This window comes from Gambusia affinis, linkage group LG16 (assembly GCF_019740435.1).
Source record: "Gambusia affinis linkage group LG16, SWU_Gaff_1.0, whole genome shotgun sequence".
NCBI classification, from domain to species: Eukaryota; Metazoa; Chordata; class Actinopteri; order Cyprinodontiformes; family Poeciliidae; genus Gambusia; species Gambusia affinis.
The window spans coordinates 25,612,488-25,628,681 of NC_057883.1; the positions used below are offsets into that span (position 1 = coordinate 25,612,488).

General features: G+C 35.1%; 1 protein-coding gene and 1 long non-coding RNA gene across 4 annotated transcripts; one reads left to right on the forward strand and one right to left on the reverse strand.

Moving 5' to 3' along the window:
- Nucleotides 1–4,035: 4,035 nt before the first annotated feature.
- mtfr1l (mitochondrial fission regulator 1-like) lies at nt 4,036–15,262 on the reverse strand. 3 transcript variants are annotated; one of them, XM_044142460.1, is made up of 8 exons: nt 15,148–15,262; nt 14,059–14,182; nt 13,857–13,964; nt 13,311–13,420; nt 12,334–12,545; nt 9,983–10,370; nt 8,785–8,935; nt 4,036–6,174 (listed from the first exon to the last, which is right to left on the reverse strand). In XM_044142460.1, the coding sequence occupies exons 2-7, from the start codon at nt 14,071–14,073 to the stop codon at nt 8,815–8,817; spliced, it is 954 nt and encodes a 317-aa protein (XP_043998395.1). In that variant the 5' UTR covers nt 14,074–14,182; nt 15,148–15,262; the 3' UTR covers nt 4,036–6,174; nt 8,785–8,814. The 3 variants fall into 3 exon arrangements, with proteins under 3 accessions (XP_043998395.1, XP_043998396.1, XP_043998394.1); XM_044142461.1 differs by having other exon boundaries at nt 5,861–6,174; nt 8,796–8,935; XM_044142459.1 differs by lacking the exon at nt 4,036–6,174 and having other exon boundaries at nt 7,231–8,935.
- Nucleotides 12,478–13,423, forward strand: LOC122845912. Its single transcript, XR_006373158.1, has 2 exons — nt 12,478–12,566; nt 13,290–13,423. It is a non-coding gene; the product is annotated as an uncharacterized LOC122845912 (long non-coding RNA).
- Nucleotides 15,263–16,194: the final 932 nt, after the last annotated feature.

Here is a 16,194-nt window from a genome sequence, read left to right on the forward strand (position 1 = left end):
ATCCCTCTCAACTTAAAGCCCATCTGTTCCCTCATTAATCATTCATTGATGACACACTAATAATAAAAAAGGCTCCGTTAAAGAGCCAAATGTTACACTTAGTAATACAAAATTAAATAAAATGCATCTCAGACAGGTAGCAGCACCGGTTTGGTTGGGTTGGAGTATCTTTTTAAAAAAATATTCAAAAGTATATTTTACAAAACAATACTAGCCTGAGGAAGAAATGATCATTTTAGCTTGTCTTGCTGGAAATGTTTAAAGGTTTTCATGTTTTCTCAGTTCACAGATACAAACTTTAATGAATTTTATTGAGATTTTCAGGGAAAGAGCTACAGCCTGCTGGGAATTAAACATTTATACATTCGTTCATGTTTTGTCATAAAAAAATTAATTTCGGTGTATTTTACAGACGTTAATTTCATCCGGCTGGTATGTTGAGCATTCTGTTAGCTTACATGGTTTGATGCTAATGTGTTGCTGCTAATTTTTAATATTTATTAGGTGTTGAGTTTCTGTTGTCAAAGCTGCTGCTTTTACAGTTAATCTTAAAGAGTCAGTCAGTATTAAACAGTGGTGTGCACACTTAGTCAGTAGTGCTTTAGCATGTTTGCTAACTTTGAAAACATTTACCCCATTTAGCTTTTGTTAAATATCAAATTAGTGTAGCACTCCAGCATTAGTGGAGTTAATGTTTATGATACTTTAAGGTTAGCGCTGCTAGCTCTTTAGCTGGCGGTGCTCATCACTGGTATTAAGGGACAACCAAAGCTGAGAATAACACTCATTGAGTGAAATTCAAGGAGAAAAATATCTACATTGACCGTTTCCAGAATAAAACTTTTCTGTTGTAATGAGCTTAACAGAGTAAAATTTGGAAGTACTATAGGAGCTGTGCTAAATTACAAACTGTTTTCTGTAGAGCATCCACTGCTTTGTGTTCTTCATATGCATGCTTGAGTCAGGCCAAAACAAGAAGTGTTCAAAATAAACGAGTCACGTTACAATGTTACCTCCATAAATATAAAATGATATGGATTGCTCAATAAAAAGAGAAGTAAATGATTGCAATCTTTATGAAACATGCAATATATACATTCACAGAATTCCCCTGGAGTGAAACATTTTATTAATGTTTCGGGAGCACATTACCCACACAATCTATTTTATTAAAGATGGGTTCCTTCAGCTGCCCGTCTGGAATTTATTACTGTAGCTTCTTCTTAGAGTAAAAAAAGTCATACAGTATCTTTAAAAGTGGTCTACCTTTGAGTCACACATTTATTACTGCTTATTTGTTCTGGCTGTATGTTGGATGTTTATAGATTATCTTTAGAAAGAGGAGATGTCTTTAAACAATGTGGATTTATTCTAATAATATATTCATAATATGTTTGGTTATTTTTAGTCTCAAAAATTTTCAATAAAATCCTTGGAAATTTCTGTGCTTGAAAAATAAAAAAATATTCTACTCAGAAAATTTTAAAAAGTATTGTTTTTACTTTTGAAACTCCCAAGTTACAACTTTTTTTCTATATATACATTTATTTATTTTTAGATTAATCTCAATATTTTTTAGTTTTGTGGCGGAAATGTATTCTATTTTATTCTACATGGTCCTAACGCCTTGTCGCAGCCGCCATGTTTAGCATTGAGATGCTATTTTGGGCGTTAAGAGCTTCGCTGACAGGCTAACTCCTGCTAGCTCTACTGCAACCCGCCGGAACGCTGAATGGCGTTTTTCAGCGTCCCATCAGATCGTGTTTTGAAACAAAATTAAATCCAGCGGGCCAAGAGAAGCAACTTTCATGTCTATCGATGCGATGGTTAGCCGGCTTGTGCGTCAGATTTACGGGCGTACCAGAAACGTGAGCATAAATAAAAATTAATGCGTTCAAGTTCCGACCGTAAATTTTAGTCATTAGTTCAGATCATGTGCCGCACAACAGTGCAGTTGGTATTATATGTAGCTAAATTACGACCATAAAGTTTGTTCACAGGAAAAAAATGTAAACTTATAAAAAGTTTAAAACTGAAAAAAATCCTACAATCCAAAAATAAAACATTGAAACCTAATAGTAATTTCATTTTTTTTTCAGTTTCAAAACATATTTTTTCAATTTTAGAACTTCAGTTCAAATATTTGTTTTCTGTTCTTTTTCTGTTTCAAATCTTTTCAGTTCCTTTGTTTTTCTTTTGAACAGACTTTATGGTCCCAACTGATCAAAAGTAAAAAATCTGACAATCCAAAAATAAAACCTTAATATTAAGGTTTTTGATTGACAGGTTTTTATTGTATTGTTTTAGTTGTTATTATTGTTATATTATTTTATAATAGCAGTTTAATTTGATTTAATTTCAACTTTAAATCTTTATTTTCAGTTTTTTTCTGTTTAAAATCTTTTCTTAAATGTAACTTTTTTTTCTTTTGAGCAAACTTTGTGGCTCCAATTTAGCTCCATAATACTATGGCTTCTCCCCACTCTCCATTCAATGAGTTTTCAAAACTAAAATTGAAGCTAAACAAAATATCTGTGTCTCTGAAAAATGTTTGGCCATAATTACACTTTTATGTATCGGTTAGACGGAAACATCAGCGTGGCGCCACTGCCTGTTCTAAAATCATATTTGGGTAAATTGGTTAAAATGGTCGATGTTTATTACAGAAAAGCTCCTGAAGCTTTTTATTGAATTTAGTTCATTTTCATTCGACCTTTTCAGGACACTCCTGTTTATCTGCGTCTTAAGAAATTACAAAAATCTAATTTATTGGGTTTTCTTAAGTGGACATTTATTAGATGTCCTGCTCACATGGCATCCAGCGTCCAAATAACAGTTTGAGGAATTGCAACATGTTGTTCACTGAATCTGAATGGAGTTTAGCTTCAAAAACACATTATATTACTTTCATTTAGGTTTTAAAAGAGCAGAAACCAACAGCAACACGGTACAACTAGGATGTATAAAGGGAACAATAAAGAAACCAAGTAATAAACAACCATCTGGTGTACTGATAACAAATGCAGGTTTTTAGGAATTTTTCAGATTATTTTGATTGAATAATTGCACCAAACATCCTCAAAAGAATGACTCCAGAACAACAAGTAATATTTTTAGGTTGTTTTAGTCATTATGTTGGAAATTATGTGTTTTTTCAAAATCACCCAAACAAGAAGTTTAACTTCAGTTACAGACTTTAGGTGAATTTTCTATAAAAATCATCATAAATGTTGCATCTTCTCGGTTTAAAACCTAAAAAATAGAAATAAAAGTATGTTTTTAAACATGAAAACCTATTTTTTTACAGTACATATTTGTCAAAGTTATTTTATTTAGATAGACAGGAGTTAAAAATCTCTGTTTTGATTACAAAGTTTGCAGATGGTTCAGATCAATACATGTATATGTGTTAGACTGGCCTAGTCAAACTAAATCCAACTGTGGGCAGTGAATTCGATCTTAAGAAGTTCTAAGTTGGGTCAAACAAACGTGATACAGAATCAGATCAAAACAGATGTATGCTGCATTTTTTAAATTTTAATTTGCAAAAAGAAATTTTAAAATTACACAACTTTTTTTCTTCCACTGAAGGTGCAACTAATTGCCCTTTGAAAGAATAGCCACACGCCCAAAACTGGGCGGAGCCAAGAACCGCTGAGGGGCGTGGCCAATGGGGTTAAGTGAGGTTGTGGATTTTGTCCCTAAATTTAATGGCTTTTTTATTGTCTTGTGACAAATTCAGTGACTTTTTCTGTTATTGTACATTTTTTGTGCAAAAATAAATTAAGCAAGTTTTGCATTAAAGCAAAGATATAATGTATGAAACTTGCAGGAAAATTGAATTTAAGCAAGATAAATAAGAAAAGGAAATACAAGAATACCAAAGAAATGAATCAAGGTGGAATAAATGACTAAACAAATTAGAGAATTGGGAAATAACTTTTGTAATTAGAAAGAATGTTGCTCTTCTTTATTACTAATCAATTTCAGGGACTCAGAAATGTTAGTTCTGAAAAAAATTGAATATTAGGTATGTATTTTATAAACTTTTATTTGTCAAAGACATTCTGCATTTATGATAAGAAAATTAAGCATAAATTTACATTTTGAAGTTACTTTGATAGCAAATAATGTCTTGAGTCTTTTTTTAGTCACATGGAAAAAGTGGCATTCAAGATCATTCCAACATCTTTTGGATATGTCACAACTAAAAAATAAATGTGAATTGCTTCTTTGTTTAAATTTAAAAAGTACAAGAGTATGTTTATATTTCTTACTACTATACGAGGCACTATAAAAACTTAAAAATTTGCTATTTAAAATCAGAGATCTTTAGCAATTAAAACACAGATGTCACATCTTTTGAATTTCACAATCAGATCTAAATAAAAGTTGTCATCCATTAAAAGCCGACAGCCGCAGTCCAATTAGCGCTGCTAATTAACATCAGAGAATATTTACAGTTCCACTCATGGACAGGATTTACTCAGCACTCATCTTTAAATGACAACCCCACTTAATGAGACGCAGATGATCGAAAATAGAAACAGCGGAGTGATTTGAATTGATCGGATGCAGTCCTTGTGGAGCTGTCGCCATTGTGAGTCAGAGGAGATTTGTGTCTTAATGACGTGGGGGTGGGCCGCGGGCCGCGTGGGTAACACTCGGGGAAGAGTGGGCGGCCGAGAGGCTCTTGTTTTTCCCCCCCTGGACCTTTTGCATCCACCGTGTTTTCAAATTGTTGCTACGATACGCTGAAGAAGATGGCCCTCAGGCTAGACAAAGAAGCTGTTTGAGCAGCTAACAATGATGCTAGCGCTAGCAAAAACTACACTAATGTAACCATGGTTACTTTGGTGGAGTAAAGGGTCTTTATTGGACTATTAGGGAGATTGTAGATATGAAAAGAGAGAGTAAATGTCCACAAATTTCCTTGTAAGTTTCCTTGGGTTAGGGTTTTTTTATATATATATATATATATATATATATATATATATATATATATATATATATATATATATATATATATATCAATAATTTTATAGACAAACCATTTTTTTGACTTTTCAAGCTATAAATTTTTTTTAAATTAAAATAATGTTAAAGCTTCTGAGATATTTTTTTTGCAAGTTTCAAAACTCAAAAATTTCCATTTTTTTTCTACAGAATTTCTGAGAATGATCACCAACTTTCTGAGTTTCTCACAAATTTTTTAGTTTTCAAACTCAAGAATTTCCCTTTTTTTCTAGATAATAGATAATTTCTGAGATCAATCTTAAAATTTCTGATTTTTGTCTTGCAAATTTTCGACTTTTCAAACAGACAATTTTCTTGTTTATTTTAGGAAATTTACTGCATTTTTTTCTATCTAAAACGGCCCTAATATACACCGTTGCACCTTAACCCTTATTTTATGGCTAGTGATTAATAGTCAATTAGTAGTTTTAGTTATATTCAGTAAACTGTAACGTCGCCTTAGACATCATTTCAATGCTGTAGTTTGTCCGCCACCCAGCAGAGGGAGCCGTTGGTCATCCTTAAGTGGAGTCAGCGATACAGCATTAAAGATGGCGGAGCTATACAAGAACGGAAAACAGAAACGGTCGACCGGAGTCCGATGTGGGATGAAAAATTCACAGTTTGCGATTATGTTTAGAAATATAAACTCTCGACAAAGTCCTTAAGTTACACATTAGAAGCGCTTCATTCAGCCGAGCTGCGCAGGAACATCTCGGTCTTGCACATTTCATTCTTTTCGTCTTTTATTTTTTTTATTTGCAACTTAAGTACCAACCATATTGCTTTGCGTCAATAAGGATTTCCTTCCTAACCTTTATTTGAGTAAAGTCAAAGAACTCTGCGGATTTTGTTACAGTTCGCTTTAATAATGTTTTAATCTGTTTTCTTAAGTTTTCTACCGTGTTGCTTTGAAAGCCGGTACTTATCCGTTCACCAGAGCCTCATTTTGACACCAGGGCCCATTAACAGAGCCCTCCAAAGATATCTGCCTGCATCTAAAATTGGCAGATGGATCCATTCTTCCTCACCTCCACGGCGGAGGTGACAAGGGACAAAGTAGGCCAAGGACTCAGAAAGTAGGCTGAGAACCACAGAGGAGCTGGATCATCCGGGGAAAGAACCGGAAATGGAAAAGAATGTGGGCCAACGCTGATCCTGGAAATTTAGACAGAGAGAAATCAAATTACACAGAAAAACCAGCGGGAAGAGACATCGTTAAGCTTTTTACCAATAATATGTTGGTTCTGAAGTAAATTTTCTTGTATTTAATGTTAGAGTTGGGTATTTTTACTACGCAGTACGTTTTACTTTTACTTGAGTAATTTTATTATTAAGTATTTCTTCTTTTACTCGAGTAAAATTTCTGGCTTTTCTAATAAAAAACAGTTTCAACCAAAAATTCACCAGACTCACCTGCGGTTTTTGTTTAAGTTTCCAAGCTTTTTATCGAAAGAAACTGGTTTGGAAAATTTTCTTTTGCCTGATATCCACTTATCCACATAATACAACTCGATGATGTAATTTTAAATATTATTTTGATAGTTTGATGAGTTACATTGAATGAACTTTTTACCAAATACGTTTTTACTCTTATTTGATTAATTTCTTGAAGAAGTGCTACTTTTACTTGAGGACACTTTTTGGGTACGCAACTCTTATGTTAATTCAGCTCAGGTCAGTTTATATAAAACTGTCTGTATAAAATACAGCATACAAATTTAATTTAATCAACATCATAGTCTTCATTTATTAAGCAACATATTTTTAAAAAATTAATTTCAGGAATGTTTCGTACTCCAGAATATGTAAAAAAATAAAATAAAATAAAATAAAAAAATTAAAAAAAGCAATTATTTGAGTTTTGGTACCCCAATGTTTTTTTTATTATCTCAAGTAAGAATAGCACAACTTCAAGATATATTTTACTCAAGAAAAATTTAAAAATAATTGCAATAAAAAATACTAAAGAATAAAAAGGTTTTTGGTAAAAAGGCAACTCAGGTACTCATCAAAATAGCCCAAATTTAATCAGGTATTTTTTTTTGTTTTATAAATGTTTTTACAGTATTATTCTCAAATTTTGTCTATTTTCAAACCCCTCATGAAAATCAAAACAAAACACTTTTTTAATATTTAAAATTAATTATTTTGGTTGCACTGCCCCCATGTGGTTACACTCTGTTACTACACAATAATCAGAAAAAGACGCAATCATTTTGAAAACAGTCGCACAACCTTTATTTACAGTTACTTGCATGAAAAAAAACAAAACCATTAAAAATAACAAAAACAGAATAAACACATTTTGATGAGGTATAAGAGTTACACACTCATTCTATGGCAGAAAAACTCCTAATAAAACCAGGAGGTTCCCTTTAACAGAGCATGCTGTGGGAGGTTTGCAACACATTTCACCTCATTTAGGATTAAAAACAAAAAATGAGTGCTGTAGTACCAAGAAGAAGAAAAAAACATTAAACAGATTCCCATTCTTCAAGACATCCAAATGACCAATAAAGACAGAGAATCTTTATTTGGGGAAACAAATAAATCCCAGACAGATTCAGGAGAATCTCAAGCAACATGGGAATAAACTGTTTGGGTTTTTTTAACTCATTTTGTTCAAATAGGGCTCAGAATGATGTAAACACACATTTTATTAGGTAGATCAGTTTGTTTACTGTTGAATTAAAGCATTAACTACTAACTTTACTGCTAATAAAAACACTCGGGTCAGGTTTCGTTTGGTTTTCTAACAGTCAAAACAACAAATTCAACTCCATAAATTAGAATACAATCGCAAATTTATCCGTTTTAAAAAGTGAAACTGTTTAGTTTTAATTATTTCTTATATTTTATTTTAATAATTGTGTTGTACTTTTCTTTGTCTTGTATGTACTGTTCAGAAAATGTGTGTAGTTTGGTCTTTTTAATGTTATTTTGTGTAACTATTGTTTGTTTTAAGCAGAAGAGATTAAAAAAAAATAACCCTTTGGCTAATTCTAGTGCATTTATAGACATGTTAATGTGTACTGCCCCTGCCAAATAAATAAAAAAATATATATATATTCAATTCATAGGTGTATATTTTAAAATTTATTCCTGCTTGTTTATTACATCAGAGCAATAAAAGGTTTTAATCTTTTAGTTTGTTATCAGAAATCCATCAAACAAGCTTCTAAAGCTAACTGCTAAAGAAACCAAGTGCTGTATTAACATATCAGTGGAAAGTTGAGAGGAAGGAAAAAATCCAACTCCAATTCTTCTTCTGTGAGAGAATGAAGTATTGGAGGTTTTTTGGATGAATTTCTGCATAAAAACAACAATAAATAGATTTGATGTAATATTTCAAGCTATAGTCGCCAAACTTTATCAATCTATACGAGTTCCACTTTTTAAAGCTGAAATAAAGAAACATTTCAATCATATTCTAATTTAAAGAGATGAAAATGTTTCTGGAATCAAAAAGAATTATTTCCTTCACTTTGACACAAGAGAAATTTTCCCAACAATGCAAAAGGGAAAGAAAATGAAAAAATGTGCATCTTTTCTGGTGATAATCAACAGCCAAGTTGCCTCATTTAGATCCAATAAACAATAATAAAAGTTTGGAAAACAAGTTTAGACAAAGCCAGAAAAGAACCTCGACTCTAATCTCTCCTCTGTCTTTTGCTCTGGGATCACAACGGCTGCTGATCCGTGGGAAAAAACTGTAAAGTCTAAAATTAAAAATAAAAATTGAAAAGCCTAAAAAATTCAGCTCACCACTGACTTACGTGGCGCAGCAGGAAGTGGCTACTTCCGTTTCACAGCAGCAGCAGAATCCTCTTCCTTCAGGACAAACTTTTTCCTCAGAGCTTCAGAAATCAGCGTGGCGGAGTCTTCCTCTCTGAGCGACGTGCAACCGCGGCTGTACCTGGGAGACAGCGCATCGTCAGTATCAGCGCATCGTCAGTATCAGCGCATCGTCAGTATCAGCGCATCGTCAGTATCAGGGCATGGTCAGTATCAGCGCATCGTCAGTATCAGCGCATCGTCAGTATCAGCGCATCGTCAGTATCAGGGCATGGTCAGTATCAGGGCATCGTCAGTATCAGCGCATCGTCAGTATCAGCGCATCGTCAGTATCAGGGCATGGTCAGTATCAGCGCATCGTCAGTATCAGGGCATCGTCAGTATCAGGGCATCGTCAGTATCAGCGCATCGTCAGCGCAGGCGGCGGGAAAATAAAACTCATTTTGATCCGCCTGTCCACCAGATTTTACTGGAATTTCTTTTCATTCCAATTTTGATCTTTTTTTCTGTACAAGATCCGATTTGGATCAATTTTTATTTTTTTGCCACATCTGATAAAAATAATTTTATACCAGGTACAATTGCAATCAATATCTTTTGATCCCAGATTTAAATTGGATCTTTTTTGATAGATTGATAAATTGATAGAGTAAAATGTTTTTGTACCAGATTCAATTTAATTGTTTTCATCCTGGTTTCAATCTATTTCTTTTTTAAATTTCTAATCAGATTTTAGATCCGTTTCTCATAAAGACATTTTTTGTACCAGATTAGATTTTAATTAATTTTTTTCAGTTTTCTTTTTAAGAAAGAAATTAGAAATGACAGAAAACTATTTTTTAGTTTCTCCTTCTGTTTGCTGTACAACAGAGTATCAGAGCCCTGCAATGAGAATTTGGGTTTAATTATGAGAAAACCGTCATAATATCAGAATAAAGGCAATTTTACCAGAAGAACGTCGTAAAATTATGAGGAAAAATGTGTTTAAATGAGAAGAGAAGGTTTGATGATGAGTTCAGTAAATGTTCATGACGGAGTTCTGATGAACTTCCTGCTCATTATTTTCTAATATTAAACTTTTATTCTGGTGTTATTTCGTCTGTACTGGATCTGGTTTTATTCTGGCGGACAAACAGGAAGCTGCAGGTGAGCTCTGCGCCTTCCTCACCTGTCTTTGCTCATCTTCATCTTGTTCATGTCCTTCAGGATGTCCATGACGTCGGCGAAGCTCGTCGACTTGGACAGCGACACCGTGTCTTCCTCCGCCTCCCTGAACTCCATGCTGGGCCGGTCCAGGTCGAAGGTCGCCGACGCCGTCATGGAAACCGGCGGCAGCGGGTCGGGCAGCAGCTCCGACACGACGGAGACCGTGTCCTTCTCATCTTCCTCCACTGGCTCTTCGTCCTCCTCCTCCTCTTCCTCGGTGACGTCGCTGATGACGAAGGAAGCGGGAGCGGCGGCCGCCGGCTGGAAGGAGGCGGCCTCGAACGGCGCCATGGAGAACGCCATGCTGGTGTCGTCGGGGGAGAGAAGTTCAGGGGTCAGCGGGTTGGAGTCTGGAGGGAGAAGATCAGATCGCTCCGGTTGGTCACTTATTACCGATTAGAAAAACTTTAAAAGGATTAAAACATTTTCACATTTTTGTGCTTCTACTAAAAACAACACAAGTATAATTTTTGGACAATAAGTTTTAATGTTTTGTAGAATGGGTTAAAAAAAACCTCTGAAATGTAACCAATCAGCAGGCGCTGCGCCGTTACCTAGCAACCCCAGCGGAATTCTGCCCGTTACTTAGCAACCAAAGCAGAGCTTCAGCATGTTTGGTCAGATTATTTTGATTTAAAGTGACAGAGGCCCTAAAAAGCAGCTGAAAATATCTAGAAGTGGGCAGAATAAAATCTCATTATATAGTCATGATTTTGTGCTAAAACTGTAAAACACCAATATACCAACTGTAAAAGACCAATTTATGGACAAACATTACTTTGTGGAGGTAAAAATTATATATTTTTACTCATGGTGGAACTCAATCACAACTTTTAATTAAGTTAAATGCAGGCTCTGTAATTAAACAATCAAAGACGTTGCTGAAAAGTTCATTTTTAATTTAGTTTTGTCCTACTTTAAGTAAACTAATATTTGTACTACAAATTAGACAAAAAGACTTGGCAAGATTTTGTGTTTTTGCAGTATACTGAAAACAGCATTTAATCGTAGTTTTAATCACATTTTGGAATTTATTGACATTTATTGAAGCTCTCATGGAACAAACTGAAGACTTCAGATCCGATTTCAAACCTTTTTTTTGATCCGATCCAATTTAATCTAGCTTTTTGTACTAGATTCATAATTAAAAATAGCATAGACTGAAGCTGGAAGAAAGCAGGTAGACAAGCCGACAAATGAATGGAGATACGGATCTTTTTAGGACAAAACTGGGAATATGATGCGGAAGTACAAACAGTTTTCCTAAAACTTTTTTTCTGGAACTGAAAACTAAGTCAAAGTCTTCCAGGAACCTTTTATACAAATCAATCAGAAAACTTTGAAGAGAAAACGTTTTAAATTATCTGTCATGTGATGTGCAGCTGCCACAGAATGGCGGGGATAATCTTCCATCGCTGACCTACAAACCAGCACCGAGTCACCAAACGGCTTACAGGGAACCAGGCGGCTGACTGGGCAGCAGCACAGAGAGTCACATGAAGACTAACAAGAAGAAATGAGTCATCAGCCTCTAAAAACTGAGTTATCAGCCTCTAAAACTGAGTTATCAGCTTCTAAAAACTGAGTTATCAGCTTCTAAAAACTGAGTTATCAGCTTCTAAAAACTGAGTTATCAGCCTCTAAAAACTGAGTTATCAGCCTCTAAACAGCAGCAGGTTCATCCACTGACACAAAACCGGAAGAAATGTGACTTTACTGGAAGTTTGATCAACAATAAACAGCATGTGGAGCCGAATGCAATAGTTTATTACAGTTTAGTTTTATTTTGTTGTGACTTTTTCTATTATACAGTTAGCTTTAATTAGTTTTTAAGAGTTTTGCTAATTGTTATTAGTTAAACATTGTTTATTTATCATTAGCCATTATTAATTGAATACTGTTTAGTTATCAATTATTTAAATATCAGTTTCAATTAGTCATTATTTAAATGTTCTTTAGTTTTTATTAGTTAAACATTGTTTAGTTTTAGATTAGTTTGTTTTTAACACTTGCAGAATTCAAAAAGGACAAAGTATTGTATTGTGATTATATTTACATTGATTGGTTAATAAAAACTCAACAGAAAAGAACATTTTCAAAAATAAATATTCAGTTATTGTTGAATAACCAACTAACTGCTGTTTTCTCGTTTTTAGTTGCTTTTCAAAACACACAATATAGTTCCAGTTAGTTTTTCTCACATTAATTACAGTTTTTATTGATTTCATTTAACAAAAATGTTTTCTCAGCTTCAGTTTTTGTTATTGTGCCAGTTTTATTGAATTATAATAACTCTGTTCTGGAGTTACTGACCCGAGTCGCTGGCAACGATCTTGGCGATCTGCGCTCTGAGGCGGCTCAGCTCGTCCTGCAGCGCCGTGGTTCGGTTCAGCGCCGTCACGCCCGGCTTCCTCAGACCCTCCATCCGCTTCCCCTCCCGCCGGAAGTTCGGCACGGACGAGTTCCTGTGCAGGACGAGGAGCGGCGTGGGCCGCCACTCGTGTTTCAGGGGCCGCGAGTCGCTTCTGCGCAGAGAAGTTTGAGAGGTAGAGTTTAATTAAATATAACTTTACTGTCACAATATTACGGTTTATAAACTTTCTCCACAATAAAATTCAAACACTTTTCAACCATTTTCACGATGAGTCTTCAAACTTTTCCATCACTGCACTTTGGACATAAGAAGAATACAAAATAATCTAAAAAAAAAGAAACAGCTTAACTTCACTGTTATATATGATTTATTACTGCTGTTGATGCTCATGATGGTTTTCTACAGCAGGAATGAGGCAAACTAAAGTTTTACGTTTTAAAATGTTTCTCTCACACTCTTCACACCTCACTGGTCTGAGAACAAAAACACAAATTTAACAACTTTAACATATAAAAATAATCCAACTTGTATTTCAATTTCACAAATCAATAACTCATTTATCCATTAGGATTATTAAATATTCAAAATTAAATAAAACTGAAAGTTCTTATCAAGTTTTTCTCTCAGCAAATATGAATAATTTTGGTAACTGACTTAAAATAAACGTTTAGTCTGATTTAAGTTCAAAAATGGAGAAAAAAAAAGCATATGTCTTTTCATTAAGCGTGTAAAAATATCTGGCTTCAACTGTAAGACATTAGACATTAAATTGTACTGTGTTGCAAAACTGAGCAATTTGAATATTAAACACTTTCAAGTACAGAAATCAATCACTTTCTAAATCTTGAAAACTTCTCATTTTCAAGGATTTTGTACTTTTATGTTGGTTTCTCAGAAGCAGATTTGGATTTCGGACCTGACTCTGGCGTACGTCTCCTCCTCGTCTGCGACGATCCAGGCGATGTCAGCCAGGGTCGGAACCGACGGGCCGTCGAGCGGACGGAGCGAGGGCAGACCGGGCAGCTCCTGGTGGAGCAACACGCGCCATTTTTACTCATCCAGAAGTGGATTTATTGGTTAAAAACAGCAAAACACAGAATCAATAAACATCCCAATAATGTAGGACAATATTTTAGTTCTATTATAGGTTTTTAATTAATAAAAGAGGCTCTCATATTATGCAGAATATTTGGCATATATAATAGATGTGAGTTAAATATCCAGATAGAGGATCCAATATGGAAAGAATTTGACTGGAAATTGAAAGTTATGCATTTTTACAACCCCTCTAATCATTTCTAATTTTTAAAGGAACCATCGACTGCATGTTGTTGGAGAAAATGTGGGGAAATCAAAGACAATACGCACATATTCTGGGACTGAGCAGTTATCAAAAAATATTGGAGAAATATTAAGGTGGAGTAGAAAAAAAACAGAGTGCAAGCCAGAATGTGAAGCGTACCTGAAAACATGCCCTCTGTGGAGGCTTTAGAGGAAGAGTGGAGCCTATCCTTCTGACGACGCTGCGGGCGGCTCCGTGGGGCTTATTCTGCCAGATGGGAATCATTTCCTGCAGAATTAAAAATAAATAAAAACACTCCTCATCTCTCCTCATCATGTATACCTGCTTTCTGCACAACTTTCCCACAGCAGCATAATCTTACTGTCTCTGTTTCCATGGCGACGGTGTGTCAGCCTCATTCGTTCCAAACCAAATCTTGGTGCAAGTGTTGTCTGAAGAAGCAGCAGCTCAATAAAGAGATGTCATGTTGCTGCGAGTGCCAATTCCTGGAGTTAAACACAAAACTCACTGAGGTCAAATTCAAACAAATATTTAAAAACCCTTTTGCAAGTGTTTTCAGTTAAAATTATCTTTCCAATGTTTCATTAATCCATTCAAACTTTTCCCAAATGAGGCAATTTTAAGTAATTACAGTATTTTTACAAAACAAAAAAATGTGAAGTTTTATTTCAAACATTACCTAGGCATTACATTTTTTTCTAAAAAACTATGCAAAATCTTTTTTTTTAGTACTCATAAACATACATAACCTGAACAAATTAACCAAGTTACAAAAAAGTTAAATAGAATAAAGATACTTTGTTAAATTTTATATAAAAACATACAAATAAAAAAACTAAAAATGTACGTATTCATCCTCATTTAAACAATTTCCACTTATTTTAACCCATTAGTTGTCATACACAACTCTCAGTAAAAATCCTGGAGGATTTTTTGGAGTTGTTTTTACTTTTTTTAGCAATAGTCGGGAATAAAAACAATATTATTATTTAAATTATTATGTTCAAGGGCTGCATAACATTATGTACTTCTTTTATCTCTCCACTTTACCAGAGACCAAGTCACTTTGCAGGGAAAAAATATAATAAAAAGAAGTAATTTCTTTTTTTTTCTTAGAAAATTGATAAATAAAAATATGTATATATACACGATTAATATTTGTATTACCTGCATATTGAACATAGTAACGATATATTTTAACGTGAGTCGCTTTCGGTGGTGCCAGAAAAGGATGTTCACCAAAGAAAAGTGTTCGTTGCGATAATTATTTCAACCGTTAGTAGAAAGTACCAACAGCCCCGGCCGGGTGGCTAGGCTAGCATTAGGAACCCACAGTTAGCATTCAGCGCACTGAGAACCCGGTTGACCATAAAGGGTTTCTTTACAAAGTCCACTCGGTAAACTAAACACTTCTGTCTAAATTTCATTCTAAATCAAGTGAACAACTTACGGGATATAAGAGCTGAATCGTGAGAGGCTAACGCACAACTGCCTCTGAGAATAACCGCTTCTCCTCTGTTGACGTTTGTTAGGCCGGAAGCCTGCGTCTCTCTGTCCTGTAATGTGATTGGCTGCACCAGGACCGGCTTCCTTTATGGAGCAAACCGAACAAAGCAAATACAAGCTCGCTCTCTAGCGAGAGAAACGAATACTGCAGGTTGAACCATGTTAACGCATCCGAATCCAAAATATCCCAAAGATTTGTATCTAACATGTTTCGTTGAGTTCATTTAATTTTCTAATGTATTTTTTCCAGCTGCTTTTTGTGTTGTGTGTTCCTTATACATGTTACAAACATAAAAAACATCTTTAGAATTACATTTATTCGGCTTGGTTCAACTTCTTTAATTATATAACACAAAATGACAATAACAACAACAAAAAACCTGACCTTGTTTTAAGGCCATATTTTATTAACTAATTTTATGGAGCCAAATATTTTAACTACTTATATTATAATTGATTGTAATTTCTGATTGTTTTTAGCAAAACAAGCAAACAAAACAAACAAGATCTCTAGTAAATGAGATCTTGAATCTTAAAGTTTAAAAAAAAAAAAGTCCTACAGAATCCTACCTACCTGGTGGTGAGATGGCTCCGCTGGTGGGGGAGGATGCCGGTCAGACCTGGCAGCCCAAACGTGTTGTGAGGGTCTGCTGGGAACGTCTGGCGGAATCCCCTGTGAGACGGAGCTTTAACTCCCATCTCCGGCAGAACTTTGAACACGTCCCGGGGGATGTGGGGGACATGGAGTCTGAGTGGACCGTGTTCCGTGCCTCCATTGTCGAGGCGGCTCATCTGAGCTGTGGCCGCAAGGTTGTCGGTGCCTGTCGCGGCGGCAACCCTCGAACCCGTTGGTGGACACCTTCGGTGAGGGAAGCCGTCAGGCTGAAGAAGGAGTTCTATCGGGCCTTTTTGGCCTGTGGGACTCCGGAAGCAGCTGATGGGTACCGGCGGGCGAAGCGACTCGGGTGGTTGCTGAGGCAAAAACTCGGGT

What these genes read in the sequence shown, in the direction of transcription:
- mtfr1l (XM_044142460.1), bottom strand. An exon ending in CACAGAGGGCATGTTTTCAG is followed by an intron (nt 13,421 to 13,856) that starts GTACGCTTCACA and finishes TTGCTCCACCAG; the next exon opens with GAGCTGCCCGGTCTGCCCTC. An exon ending in GATCGTTGCCAGCGACTCGG is followed by an intron (nt 10,371 to 12,333) that starts GTCAGTAACTCC and finishes TTCTCCCTCCAG; the next exon opens with ACTCCAACCCGCTGACCCCT.